Genomic DNA, 16,063 nt, shown 5'->3' with positions numbered 1-16,063 from the left:
ATTTAAAATATTGTAAAGTTGTCAATTTTTATTCCGAGATTTTTGAAACGTGCCCTATCTATCACTCACATTTCAAATTCATTTTAGGGTGAATGGCGTATTCAATTAGCCACTCCGGGCCCGGTGATATTATCTGGCCTTCGTTGTGGTTCCGCATACAGAGCTTATGGTTCCGCTGGAGGTGCTCCAGGGTCTGAACTGGCTGTTAGGACTTCGGGAGGTCCACCAACTGCTCCGCCTGATGCAAGGTGGATTAGAGCTAATGCCACCCATGCAAGGTTCGATACCAGTGCATGGGGTGATGGTGGGTGTGGACCTGTTGCTTTGAAGCTGGAGTGGGCAGGATCTGGAGTAGCAGGCGCCAGGGACGTGCCTGTGGGAGGAGAAGTTATTTTAGGAGGTATGTTCACTACACAGTTATATGTAGTGTGTGCTGTGATAAACCAGTATATACTAATCGTCGAATGAAACGAAAGATCATACAAAGCGAGACCATTGTAAACTGGTTGATTATAGATGTCGATGTGTAGCCGTATGTACAATTCTTCCGTGTGCTCTTTGAATATTACTAGTAACTAGTTAACAAAACTTTTGCTCGTTATAACTTTGTCTTCTTATAAGTTGTAAAGGTCAAAAATAAATGTACAGTTCCGTTTCTTGCGATGTTAGAAATACAAATCTTAACTGCGTAATATGAGTATACTTAATAATAGTGGTTGGGTTATACGCCACCTTTTCATGGAAATCTAAGCTTGTTATTAATACCTACTAATGATATACATTCTAAGACATTACTAGTTAATAAATAACTTCAAATATAAAGAGTTATATTAAGTCACTTATGTATGGTAGTGAATCATGGGTGTGGCAGAAGAAGCATGAAAGCAGGATTAATGCGGTGGAAATGAGAGCTTTGAGAAGTATGTGTGGAGTAAAACTGAGTGATCGAGTGAAAAATAGTGTTGTTAGAGAAAAGTGTGGTTTGAAAGACGATGTAGTGACAAGGATTGAAAAGGGAATGTTACGATGCGATGGTTTGGACATGTAGAAAGGATGGATGAAAACAGATTTACGAAAGAAGTATACAAGGCAAATATGAGTGGGACCGTCGGTAGAGGGCGCCCCAGACGGACATATAGCGACCAGATTGGCGATATATTAAAAAAGGGCCAACTTAAAAGTACCTTTAACCGACGAGCATGCATGAAAAGACTGATGATTGTTGATGAAGCGAAAGAAGTGTGTAAGAACCGTGGCAATTGGCATTTTTTTTTTTACATTTAATGGGTCGACGTTTGGCCGCTATCTCACCTGATGGTAAGTGATGATGCGGCCTACGGTGGAGCACGTCTGCCCATAAGCAACCTATTCACTACCTTCCATTGTCTCTGCCTACCCCCTATTAAAGTTGACATTTCGGATAAGACACTCAACTTTACATTAAACCTTGAAGTTAGAAAGCTATACTAAACAAAAATCAAGCAAAACTTTTCAAACGTTTAGGTCTATCGCCGAGCTCTCGCTACCGAGTAGCGGCGCGGGCGTCGAACGAAGCGGGTTGGACGCGCGAAGTGTTTGAGTTCGCGACGCAAGCGGCGGATGGCCATCTTGCGGAGGAAGTGGACGCGCCATTCCCCGCCACGGCTGGGGAACTAGCGCTATTACTTGCACTATGTGCTGCGCTGTCACTGGCCGCACTTACTATACTAGCCATATTGTTGAGGAGGAAACGGTAAGTACTTTCATCCATTCAAAAGTGAACTTAATTAACTATTACGTTTGGTTGACTTTACTTTTTGTCTTTGTAGTATGTGTTCCATGTATTTTTGTTCCTCGAATTATTTACGAACGATATTCTCATGTACTCCAAAGTTTAAGTGTGCTATCAATTAATTAGATATAACCACATCGCTTCCTATACGGTTCCGCGAAATTAATTTTATCAATATTTATTAAATTATGAGGTTCTGAGTAATACGTAATGTGCCTATATAATAGAGAGAACATACGAAACATAATTTAATTCTGGTTGCGATTTGGTACACTTATTTATCTCTATAATATTCTAGTACATATAATTTTATTCGAATTCTATAATAGAAGAAAATATTAATTGACATGGAACAAGATAGACAGCAGAACAAAGAAAAATCATTAAGCTGAGTTCGAAAAAAATATGATTAGTAAAAATAAAAGGATGGATCGTTAGCGTTTGCGATCTGCGTGTGACAAAGTGCTGACATAAGCGGTGTCGCTCCATCGACCCTTTTCACTCCTAGTCTTATAGAGTCGACGTGTAACATGACGTTTGAACGTACCTTTGACGCGAATGATTCGTTTTTACGTCACAATTTATGTTGAATTTATTGACTCGCCTTTCAGTCTGCATGATTAAACACGCCTTGTATGTGTGTGATCGATAGATTAGAATGTCACGCATTTTGTTCCAAGAAAGGTGGAGGTGCCCTTTGGTAGGTAACTTTTTCTTGTTTTCACGATTCGCCGGTTATAGGTACTAACTGCTACATTACTTAGTTTATAGATTATTTTAATATTTATATCTTTACAATCATTTAAAATTACACCGATGATATGTTAGATGACTAATTTTTATTTTAATGCCCATCTTGTAGATTGTTTTAAAATATTAGACACATTTTTAATTTTCTTTCGGAAACGAATACTTTCGAAGATGTATCGATTTAAAATATGGCGTGACGGCACTTCTAAGTACATTTTATATTTAGAAGTGACGTATTTGCTCCCGCTTTCGTTTTATCTAGGAGTATTGTTACTAAATACATTTTTAATAATCATACTCCGTCATCATTCTAATTCCAGTACAACAATTATTTAACGTCAGTGTAGCTTTTGTATATCAAAATCTATTTCAAATTCTGTAACACACATAGACACATCTATTATTATTATAGTTGATTATTGTTTTCACTACATTTTAACTTGACTTCCATGAAATATGAATCATTTTAGTTTTCTCGTTAGTCACCTCTCGAAATTATTGCGAAGTTAGTTTTCATTATAACGTTTTGCAAATTGGATACAGAACGCTGTCAATCAATTGAAGAGAGATTTTGACTATGATTGATTCGTGGATTTTGTTTTACGATACGTTTGAAACGATCCATTTCATTATTTATTGCAAGTTATATTTTTATTAAAAAAGTAATAAAAGCGATGGACATCTTCTAAATCGTCTTGGAAAATTCCCAGTACTCATAAATTATATTCAAAACCTACGCATTTCACAAATATAAAAAGGGAACATTTTACACAACGAATAAAGTACACGCTGCAGAACTTAATGATCGTCCTTGTTGCACAGGAATGTCGAAATAATTATCAAAACCTAACAGTACAATGAAAACTGAAAATAATACGAGCCATAAAATAATCCGCAGCAGTTAGTTAGTCAACAGGCATCGTTGTAAACGTGTTTTACGATCGCCTTGTAATAAATTTAGCCGGTACATTGTATGAATATTCAGGCTATATTCATAAATGCTGGAATCGGAGCTAAGCGTGACCTACATATCGCATAAATGTGCATACTACGGAAATGCACTATCAATATGCCATTACATTAATGAAAAATGTTCTTAGAATTCTTTGTATTTCTATAAAGAATCGAATATGTTGTTTTGTTAAATTTGTAACAAGAATTCTACAATATTTTCAATACAAATATTAAATTTCACATTGTCCCTTTTTATCCAAATAAATGTAGATACATTTTGACCTTTGCAAAATCAATTACATTATCTGAAATATAAATTTCTGCGCCTCAATTTTGTTACAGACCAGTGATTTGTTGCCACCGTTTTTAATTTAAAATGCAAATATGTGTAGCTCGTTATAACATGAATACAAGAGAAAAAACAAGAATACATCTACATAATTTTTCTTAAATGGAAGCTCAAAATGACTGTCTTGGAATTATTTTTGGTATTGATCTGTAACACATGTTCAATGTTGTAATGTTATCATATAATATGCCTAGACTATAGCTGAAAGCCGATTCTTTATCTACAAATAATACTCTTCACTTAACACAAAACAAAGATTAAATAGTCAACCACTGACAAGCGCTCAATGATGTATACACAATTGCACTACGTAGCTGGGCGTGCATATTTATGACAGAAATTATTTGCATTTTAAATTAAAATCGCGCGCACAAATCACTGGTTAATAAATCTGTAAAGGTGGTGAAATAAATTGTAATAGTTTTTGTATTGTGAACCAGGACTGAGGGGGCAGTAGCTCGAGTCTCGACCAACGCTGAGAAGCCTACTTGTGGTACTTACAGGGCACCTCAACATCAAGCTACCAAATTACCACCAGATCCGCCAGGTAAGGATTACCTATGTTTCATTTACTAGTCAAATAGAGACCTCATTTCAAGGCAGTAAGGTTTAATTTGTAATTATGAAAAAATACAATATTTAAATATATAAAAAACTCGTGTTTTTATTATTTTACATCTATTGGCAATACAGAAACTTACAAATTACGGTACTTAATGTGTAGAGAGAGTACGAGAAGATAAAACGATATTTGATGAATTATGCTAAAACAAGCGCGATTTTTCTAAGAATTTACGCGAACAAAAAACTAATGAGGTCGTTATACTTCTCAAATCGTGTTGTACGCGTTGTTTGTATATTCAGCAGACATTTACTAAACATCTGGTTTGGAAGTAGTTTCATTTTTGTTTAGCGCCATTATTTACGTTACACGTGCTCGCCAAACAAAGCATCGAGTGGCAAATTTCCGGATTTGACGACCTGATAGTAAATTGAATGAAAATAAAATGTGCCAGCCAGTCCACCCACCCACCCAATCCAACGTTGAACATTTTCAAGCTACATTTTTACCTTGCTTGCTTTTTTATTTCGATTTTACGAAGATTTCATTATTTTCAAGAAAAAATGTGTTCCACGCGCAAATTAATAATATTTTAAAATCCTCCTTCAAAAATATCCAATAGTTGGTCCTCGTACTTTTCATTATCAATTTTCTTTAAAACCTTGGGAATAAAAGCTGCTAACAATTTTTATGCGTCGAGAACCTTTTACAGGCTTTCAAGACATTTACTCTGGGGGATTTAATATTTAATACTCCGGTTCCAATTTTATAAAAGATCCCTTTAGCTTAGGAATGAGCTCTAATATCGCAATGTGTATCTATGGGAAGTACATGCTACTTTGGTCACGCTGATTAAAAAATTTTAGACCCTCAAAATAGAAATATTGTTAAATTTTAAGCTCCAATATTAATTAAAAATAAATCTTGTTCGCAAAAGTAAAATATATTCCAAATTAAAAACACATATTTTCTCGATCACAGCGCAAAATAAATCCGTTAATTCCGTCGAGGCCGCTCGGACGAATAATTAGCTACGCGTTCGTAGCGGGCGTAGCGAGCGTAGCGGATTGTAGTCGCCGCGTAGCATTTATTTTCTGTATTATTCACGTTTATCTACAGAAACACTGGATGCCATGAATCATTTATTTTTGTGTCAATACCGAGTTTATGGCTCAACTTGTGAATAAATGTACGTATAGTGATGCGTTAGAGGCTTGTGTACTGAATATTTTTACTTGGCATTACATTTTATTTATATTTTTTTGATTACTGAATAGACATCTAGTATCCATTTTAATAAAATAAATTTTGTGTGATCAGGGAACAAAAATAGATATCACAATAATATCACAGTTCCAAATTACAAATGCATTTTACCTAAACCGAAATTAATTATGAAATCCTATACATTAATTAACTTAACACAAACGTGCCTGTAAACAGATGTGTACGAGATAAGTCCATACGCGACGTTCGCGGGCGGCGCGGGCGCGGTGTCGGGGAGCGGCGCGCGCGCGTACACGCTGCAGCTACGCGCGCTCGCGCGACACGACGACGACGCCGCGCCGCCGCAACATCCCGCCTGCTGCGACGGTGAGATTCAGTACCTATACATAATAGGATATTTTATTACTTACAACTTGTACATAAACAATTTTTTTATAAAATTATTTTTGTGTAATATTAGAGGAGTAGATTAGTTTAATAAAATTACAACCAACTAATATTTTATACCATTTTGAAAACATATACACTACTCAAATCTGATCTGAAATTTATACACACAATATTAAAATAAATTTTAGTAACCAAAGATTGAATAATTTTATTGATGTAATATTAATATTAAAACAATATTATGTTTGCCATGCAGAGGAAACGTGCGTAGACGCATGCGACGCTCAACGACGACGGAGACGTCGACGACATTATTGCCCGGACCACGGTAAGAGCTTAGAAAATCACCATTTAACATACATAACGTGTTTCTTTTATTGATACTTTTAAGAATGTCTAAAACGAAGCAATATACAATTGTATTTAAAAGGAAATAAAACGTATTTGCTCCCACTCCTAAACTTGTATTTGTTTTATCTAAGTATTGTTACCTTATAGGACAAAATGAAAAAATAAGTATCTAATATTTTTTCATTACCTGATTGACGGACTAAATAGATTTTTAATTTTCATACTCCGTCATCATCCCCATTAACCTAGTTACAGTATTTGCTAAGATAAAGACAATTTGAGTGTTCATAACTAATGAAATAATTTCTTTATCCACAGGTTGCTCACAAGATTCAGGAAGTTGAGAAACGAAACTGCCAAATTGTTTAGTGAAAAATATCTAGTCAGTGTAATATTATAGTTAATTCGGTTATACATATTAATATGTATACAAAAATTTATACAATAATATTGTCTATTTATATTACGATGTTTTTCTTAATTCTACCTATTTTCCCGAAATTTTCAATAAAAAGATAATGTGACACATTATTTATGTTGGTAATTATTTTCCTTTTAAAATAACCCTAACAAACAGTTATAATATAAAAGATAGTAGATAACAACACCTCTTTACAACACACAAACTACTTCAAATCTTTTACACAGCTAATTTAAAAAAAAAATCTATAACGCAACATTACGTAATTTATCTATTACGTAATGGGCCAATGAAACTATCCAATGATATACAAGTTCTATTAAAACTGCAGAGTTCAATAACCCTTATAAGACAAAAAAAGATAATAACATCAACAAAAATCCCTATGATAAACTCCAGAAGCTAACCAAATATCTTAAGGCCAATGTCCATTGCGTCCATACACAAGGGGCTTGCAAAAAATAGCCTTCTTAAAATCCAACAGGTTATGGGCAGACCCTTTTGAAGGTTCGTACTAAGAAAAGGAACAAATTACTTCCATATATCCTTGCAAGAAAGCTTGCAGTATCTACAAAGACACTCATAAATTCATGTTAAACATTCGATTTTGTTTGTTTTTTCTTTTATATTTAGGTAAAATAAAACCTTTTACATAATAATATTGTCTTAGGACACTAAGTTCTAATTCAAGTTGTCCTGAGAATATTGGAATCGAAAAATATTGTTATGTATAAAATCCTAATTTTTATCTTCGATTTAAAATATTTGTTTATTTTTTTTGTTCAAAATAAACTGGGTTACAGAAAATCCGTGAAATATCTCTAATATCGAAACTCTATTTTTTGCACTCAATTTTGAAAACAATAAATTCATAAATATGGTATGGATTTTTTCTAGTTCCCTTTACAATATGAAAACCATTGATAAGAGACAGACAATAGCGGCAAAATATGCTGTATAAAACATTTTGTTTTTGGTGGTGGTATAAGCCGTTAAACGTGCACACTTTTAAGTGTGGGAGAACCATGCTTCGGCACGAATGGGCCGGCTCGACCGGAGTAATACCACGGCCTCACAGAAAACCGACGTGAAACAAGACAACAAAGACAGATCACCTCATGGTAAGCAATTTCCGCCACCAATGGACACCTGAAACACCAGAGGCATGGTCGCCTTTTGGGGGTTAGGAATTTAAAGGTTGTTAGAGAATCGGTAATCGGACAAATTGGGAAGGGGGAACACAACGAAACAGAACACAAGCATTGTTTCATATCGGTTTTCTGAGAAGCCGTGGTATCACTCCGGTCGAAGAATGGCTCTCCCACACTTACATAAGTATATCGAATAACATTTTATACAAAACACTCTTCAGATTGTTTTGAAAAATGAGAAGTAGATAGAGGCCTGAGAATACGCCCTTATCATGATATGGGAAAGCCGCACCAAATGCCTTTAATCTCATCGGATCAGAGCAACATGAAACGCTTATACGGCATTAAATGGCAGTGACGGCACGTAATACTATAGACGGAATAAGATATGTTAATTAACGTATGGTTATGAAGACGTTTGATTCTCTGATTTACGTTTTATTCCTTTGATTAAAGTAATATTATAAAACTAGCTTTTGCTCGCGACTTCGTCTGCGTGGAATAATGACTTCTGGCAGCATTTGGGTTCCCTACCCGTATCCGTACACGGGTACCGGTATAGAACAACAGACAGACAGACAACATTTCTTTAATTACATTTTTGGGTTCGGTATCTATTCAGTAACACTCCATATTATTTAGATTTATATGTATTGTATAGACCTTGAGCCAAATTCTCCCTGTAAAAGAAAATATGAAATACTTAATATAGTATATTGATTAATTGTTATCAATTGTTCAAGTTGTATATTATACCGTTAACACCCAGCACATTGGTAACTAATAAACTTTATAAAAAATAATGAAAATGAAGAGTTTAAAATACTGACAGTTACAACAGTTATTGACAACATTCACAACGACACACAAAAAAACACTTGTAAAAAAATATAAATTCGTGTATACGTATTAACACGAATTTGTTCTAACAAGTGTTTTTTTTTATGAGACATGCCGGTAATCGAGCTGACGTATTACCTGATGGTAAGCAATCGCCGCCGCCCATGGACACTTGAAACACCAGAGGCTTTACAAGTGCGTTACCGGCTTTTTGGGAGTTAGGAATTTAATGGTTATTGTTCGGGAATGGGGATGGGGAAGATTGGGAAGTGGGGAATTGGGCCTCCGGTAACCTCACTCACACAACGAAACACAACGCAAGCGTTGTTTCACGTCGGTTTTCTGTGAGGCCGTGGTATTACTCCGGTCGAGCCGGCCCATTCGTGCCGAAGCATGGCTCTCCCACACTTAAAGTGTATACACGAATTTATTATTTCTAACCGCCGAATAATGTAATATGACCTTAATAAACTGATATTACGTTGAAAATCCCTTATCAAACATTAAGAGAGGCTGACATACATACCTAGTAATATATAATGCATATACTGACAATATACTCATATAAGATAACAATTAATCCGGGATCAAGGCAGGAGGTTCATCTCGACCGACGGATCAATTAGTCAATAATCCGCTTACAGGCATTAATGTTTAGACTGTACGGGGTTATTCACATTGAAAGCGATCTTGGATGAAGTCATAATTAAACTATCTTAATACTGGATGGTATAGTAGTTAAAAGGATATATTTTGGGTAATTTTTTTGTTAACCCCCGACGCAAAAAGAGGGGTGTTATAAGTTTGACGTGTCTGTCTGTCTGTCTGTCTGTCTGTCTGTCTGTCTGTCTGTCTGTGGCATCATAACTCCCGAACGGATGCAGTGATTTCAATTTAGTTTTTTTCGTATGAAAGGGGACTTATGTGCGAGTGTTCTTAGACATGTTTCATGAAAATCGGTTAAGCCGTTTTAAAGTTATGGGCGGTGAAAGTGGTGAGATTAGCCGAAGGTCTGCAAATATACTGGGATGGGGTCTCAAATTAAACCGCACTGAAAGAAGATATTGAAAGATATTATTTTATCGTATTAATAAAAATAAAAAAAAAAAATTAATTAAAAATTTAATAACAAAAATATAATTTAACGTTTTATTATAAACAAAAAATCTTGCACCAATGTAATCTTTAACCAAGTCAAAAAAAAATAAAAGCTTGACCTTAGATGTAATCTTTACCTTAACAAGAATCGAAATTATAGTAAGTATATGTAATATACTAAGCCTAATTTAACCCAACCTACCTATAAAAAGTATAAAATAAAAAATCAAATTAAAAATTAAAAAAACCCCCGACATAAAAACTTAATTTCCCTTTAAAAAGTAAAAAATAATAAAAGAAACTTAATCTTAAAGTAGCTAAGAATGTACTAATAATTCTAAAAAAAAAATACGTCTCGTTGGGGGACCGCATGAATAAGGACTACACACCGCCGCCCGCGCCGCTATATTTCTATTTTCTGCGTTATAGTTAAGTACTTAAACATCAATTTACTTTAATGTTAACACCAAGCATGTGATACTCATGAACAAATCGTAGATAAGTAAGAAATAATTAGGAGCGGTCCCCCAACGCGACGTTTTTTTTTTTAGAATTATTAGTACATTCTTAGCTACTTTAAGATTAAGTTTCTTTTATTATTTTTTACTTTTTAAAGGGAAATTAAGTTTTTATGTCGGGGGTTTTTTAAATTTTTAATTTTAAAAATCATTTTGTTTTTAATTTTAACACGTTAACTGCCACATCGGTGACCTACGTTAGTGGAGTATTTGCCTTCAACAGTTTTCTAATGGCAATTAAAAGCAAAAAAAAAAACTTTGTTATTAAAGTCAGGTATTTATTATGTAGATCTAAAGTCTAACAATATGAGACTCGTAATAAAATATTTAAAATAGCTAGCGTCTTTAGAAACACTATATTTTAAACCTTGGAAGCTTATCAGTTTTAAACTTTAATTTCAAAAGCTCACAGCGTAAGTAGCGAATAAATAAAAATAATTAAACTCATCTTTCAGATAAGCCATATCGTAATTCCAATGTTTCCTAAAGCTACAAAATAATATGGGTAAAGTTGTAAATAGCAAAGGAGCTAATTAACAAAAAGCGAGACCCACATTATTTTACACTCTCAGTCTATATTTCACAAAGCAGAGGTAACTATAACTGAAGGTAAATAATTACTGTTCAATTATGTACAAGTAAAATCAAAACAAATCTACTTAGATATCACAACAGTACTAAGTACTTAAGTATAAACAAAAAAGACCAACTATCTAATAATGACGGCGCAAAATGCAAAGCCGTAATTCCCACGGTTAAACTCGTCGGTGCTAAGTCAATATCGCAACACATAGGCAGAACTAATTCACACAGAAGTTGCTCTGTGAATTATTTCACCGCAGTGCAATCTACAATCCGCAGAAGGGGTCCGACACTGGCAATTAAGACCGGCAACCCACTCACAACATATGGTGGCCACACAAAAATGTAAGTAAATTGCCCACAGTTGCCCGCACTCGCACGCACTACCAGAATATTTGCCCGGGATATTGTCCGACTAACTTTTATAGTATTGAGGATATTTTGTGCTTGTGTGTCTATGTTAGTTTTTCGGTAGATATATTAATACGGAAACATGTTTATTGTTTAATATTTATCTGCTACTTGTCCCTTTCATGACTGTTAACCATATCTATGCCAAATATTTACATGAAACGGCGAATTTCAAGCTAATTCTAGAGTTAAAATATTATAGTTTAAAATACATAAAGGCAGGTAAGTTAAACACAACACGGGCAGGAAGGAAAACGTCACGAAGTTGATGTAGTTCCAAAACGGTTCAGTGTATTACCGTATATAACACGTTTGTATGCTAATTTTATTCCCAAATCCGGTCTGATGGAAAACGGTCCCTCCAAGTAGGTATTATCAGACGGGGCAGACCCTGCCGAACTTTTGGGTCGATTTGATAACACATCCCAAATACGGCACCCACTGAGTCCATTACCTTATCATACAAACGGAATTATTTGAATTTTGTATTTACATAAATGTCATATTACTATTTCGTTAAACCCCGTGAATATACAGACGCAACTCCGTGCGAGGGTTTCGGTGAAGGATTACGATTTTTGTAATGGAAAGTCATCAAATTGAGTGGGGAATAAAGATAAGTAATTGAGGTCGTTTTTATTAATGGTCGGACACAAAGCTGGATTATATACCCACTCGGAATTCAAATCTTTTCATCAAATTGCCGTTACGGGGATCCTCTTTTAATTATCTAAATACGCGTACATTATGTAAAGCCTTTTTTCTAAAATTGTGTGTACATTTCTGTAGTTGGTAAGAGGATACGGTTGGCTTTGCAGAGGTATATAATAGTAGATTATCCCGTCTGAGGGCTATTAATCACAGGTTTGGAAACTTACACCGATCTCGAGGGCTTACGGTCGTGAGATGTGGATGTTACGGTTGGAATAGTGGCTCACTTGCTTATCTATACACTTGTTTACCTTTTAGGGATTTAAAGTTTATCTTTTGTGCTAATAAAATACGAGTACATTTACACGTTCAAGTTAAATTGAAAGTGGTTTGTATACAGTTTTGTTTAAATAGAATCACTTGATAAAATACAATCGTTTGAATCTACCGTCTGTACAATGGCAGAAACAAATTGATGTTTTAGATACATTTCACTTGAATAAAAGTTAAACATTTTGAGAAATAAATTGGAATTTGTGTTGGAATTATAACAAGTCTGAAATAATGAAGACATCGCAATCAATCTTAGTCTGGTAACAAAATTAATAGAGGACTATGTCTAATGCCAAGACTTTGTGAGCTGTAATTAAACAATTTTCGATACAGAGCGACCTTGTTATTTTGTTACAATATACTTCGATAAGATCAATGTGACCTTCTGTCTGTGTGTAGGTGTATTACAATATGATAGTGACAGCAAACATAAGCATTACGAGACCTTTTTTATAGAAGAAAATGTTTAAGCTTACTCATGCACATTGTTTTAAGTTTATTCTTTAATAAATTCAGCATATTGAAGAAACTACTGTGACTACGTAAATATATATGATACTATATCTACTATAAAATACAAAGAATTGTATTTTCAATATATGTATGTGTAAAAACATATTTTCATAAAAGTTTGAACGGTTTCCAAGTTCGTAAGATTCGAATGTACTTTATTTTCACAGAGAAATGTGGAGAATTTTGAATTTTTATGAAAATTTTATTTCTTTGGATTACTTTAGTGAAATGCTAACGGTGTAGTGGCTGGCTTTTGGCCGACGTTGCTTTTTATATTTAAGACTCGTGTTGCGGTGAAAAGCGCTATTCAATGTTTACAAAATTCAGTTTTACCTGAAACCTTTTTCGTCTGTGAATCAACTTTGTAATATCTTTAGTTAAAGTATTTGTTTAGTGCTCATTCTGCATAACTGTGTGTGTTTTTACAATGTGCTGTAACATTTTTTTTAGAATTTTTTTAATAAAATACATTAGTAGGAAACATTAGGTTTTTAAATTGAAAATAATGAATTTTCAACTGACTTTATGATGTGGTTTCTTCCACAGTAGGATATATTAGGGTAAAAAATAGCTTACTTTTTGTTTCCAAGATTTGAAAGAAAAGAAAAGAAAGAAAATGAAAAACAGTTTATTTGCACCGATTACAAAAATAATAACAACATAATTCATTGTCTGTATATTTAATTGTCATTCAAGTTTAATTTTAGTTTATTAGGTTACTTAACTAACTAATAAAAAAGTGCTAAAGAGCCACACAAAGAAAGTACATTTAAAGCAACGAAGCATTAACCATACTCCAATCATTTGCCACTTATGTACAACAAAGCATACTATACATTCTATTAACATGATTGTCAATCAATTTTGCTGATATAACCCAACTACAGAGTAATCTCATTCAATGCTATCGTCTTTTATGTCCTTAATCCAGTATTCTCTACTTTATTACATCATTGAAACCTACTCATAATTATATTTTAGTACTTCTGCCAGCGGCTTTGTCTACGTTCCCGTGGGATAAAGCATATCTTATCACCCAAGTCAGCTCATACCCTGTCTGTATACCAAATTACATCTAAATTGTGAGTGATTGACGGACAAATATCCAAACAAAAATACTTTCACATTTATAATAATAAGTTAGAGGTTGTTATTTGCTTTAATCTACTCCGTGTGAGAAGAACCCTTTGGTCAGTAGTGGCCACTTATAGGCTGTTGATGATAAATGATATTTATTTTTGCAAATAGTTTACACAAATAACACGTCAATCTTTAAAATAACTAGATGATGATGATATTTAAATTACAAGTATCGCCTTTGGTATATCTTAGGAAATATTATAATGTGGATATATTAAATGCCATTTAGTTCTAATTTAATAAATAGTAAGACTTTTATGCAACAAATACATAAACGTTGCATATTATAGTTACAAAATAGTTTATTATTAGAATAATTGAAATACAATTATAATGTAACAATAGCTCTTGGCAGTAAAATTGTTAGAATCGTACTATTTATTGACTTCTTTCGCAGGAACTCTATAAATTACATTGTGGATAACTGACCATATACAATGTTATTAAAATCATAAACATAATATGTAAAAATAGGTACATAATGTTCACATATTTTCTCTATAAAAACGGTATACCTAATTTGTGTTTTATAACACCAAAGGGAGTTACATGTAATACATTTTTTCTTATATTTTTCAGGGAAAACCGCCAAGAATAGCGTAATAAGAAAACTTGCGTAATAGGACATCGATAATGTCCCACAGTTCGTGTATAGATAGGTATTTTTACCAGACGTCCCCTTCGCCGGCGTCGAGGAGATTAATTACAGAATCGGCAGTTTTAATTAGTTTTGTAATTAACAGCCGCATGGCACGCCTTCGAGGCGAACTAAAATAAATTACCATTTAATACAATCACGCCGGATTACATAGCAAATGATGTTAGCGAAAGCTGGAAATATTTTTAAAAATATATGGCCTATTTTATAACCTCCACCGTACGACCGGTGGACGATATTACCTATGATATTTTTCACGCAATATAATCGAATTACTTTAATGGATTCCGGGAAACAATTTATCTGATTACCTCTGGACTCTGATTAAATGTTCTAGAACTATAAAAGATGCGTACCTTTTATTGATACCGATAACTTTGACGATTTAAAAAGCTATTTTTTGCTTTAAAACTTTCAGAATTAGAAGAAGGGTGTTTGAAGAGACTGTACATATTTTAAGAAATGTCGAATTTTATATCAATTGAATTTAAATACTCGATTGATTTCACCCTTCCGCCTTAATGGACAGAGTCGTGAAGTTCTATTTCATTTAATAAAAAAGAGTACGCCATATTGTTCCCGGCGTAATTCGTCACAATCGGAATTGTGACAATTCCCTGGCGAGAGCTTTGAGAAAAATTGTCGCTAACGAGCTCGCACCCCTCCCCCTGCACTCGCAGACCCCGTGCCTCCCCCTCTACTTTTAATCCGTCCCACCCCCCCTTTATCCGTAGCACTTTAAAACCCTTTTGCGATTTTCCGCACGGAGGAATTATCAAGAAAAAGGGAACATTTATTCATTGTCTACCTTTTTGAATTATTCGTTATTAATCTTCAGTTTAATATCTTAACTGTCTTCGTAAGTCTATGTTGGTTTAAGTGGAGTAAAGTGGGGGGAGGGAATGAATATCAGATGATTCGGTTACAGAATATTGTTTGAAAGGTCGTCTGCCAAGTTTTACAAACGACTATTTAAAGTAAGTCAAATACGTGATTATAAAGAGGCATTCTATAATAGAAGACCTGATGTTTGAAGTACTTATAAATATATTTAGAAGCGTAGGGGTAAATTTATGGCCTTTATGAAGAATTTGAACTACGTAATCTTAAAAAAAACTCGCATCAAATCAAAACCATGCAAATTTTAAAAGAAATATAGCTTGCATCGTAAAATAAAGCCATTTTTGGAATAAAAGAAATATCGAGTTGAGTCGAAATAGGCAAATTTGTTCGGCGAGTATGTCCTCTTTGAGTTGCGTTCAGCCTCATTAGCGATTTTCCATCCGAACGATTCGAGAAAAGACGTTGAAAACGCTTATTCTCATAACGCTATAAGTGAAACTCCCGGCTTTGTCTTACTTGGTTACGGTTTATAATCAGTAATGGATTAGTT

At 34.1% G+C, this 16,063-nt stretch overlaps 1 protein-coding gene across 2 annotated transcripts in view; it reads left to right on the top strand.

Moving 5' to 3' along the window:
• LOC118264535 (cell adhesion molecule Dscam2) overlaps positions 1 to 6,885 on the top strand; it is a 46,674-nt gene extending 39,789 nt beyond the window's left edge. For both annotated transcript variants that reach the window (XM_035577067.2, XM_035577066.2), the window contains exons 29-34: positions 88 to 400; positions 1,504 to 1,732; positions 4,265 to 4,371; positions 5,830 to 5,979; positions 6,260 to 6,331; positions 6,673 to 6,885. In XM_035577067.2, the coding sequence (XP_035432960.2) occupies positions 88 to 400; positions 1,504 to 1,732; positions 4,265 to 4,371; positions 5,830 to 5,979; positions 6,260 to 6,331; positions 6,673 to 6,698 (897 nt within the window). In that variant the 3' untranslated portion in view covers positions 6,699 to 6,885. The remainder of the gene's footprint in view (positions 1 to 87; positions 401 to 1,503; positions 1,733 to 4,264; positions 4,372 to 5,829; positions 5,980 to 6,259; positions 6,332 to 6,672) is intronic.
• The last annotated feature ends 9,178 nt before the right edge of the window (positions 6,886 to 16,063 follow it).

This window comes from Spodoptera frugiperda, chromosome 26 (genome assembly GCF_023101765.2).
Source record: "Spodoptera frugiperda isolate SF20-4 chromosome 26, AGI-APGP_CSIRO_Sfru_2.0, whole genome shotgun sequence".
Taxonomy (NCBI): Eukaryota; Metazoa; Arthropoda; class Insecta; order Lepidoptera; family Noctuidae; genus Spodoptera; species Spodoptera frugiperda.
Note: the sequence above shows the minus strand (reverse complement) of the source record. Positions and strands in the feature narration are given on the sequence as shown.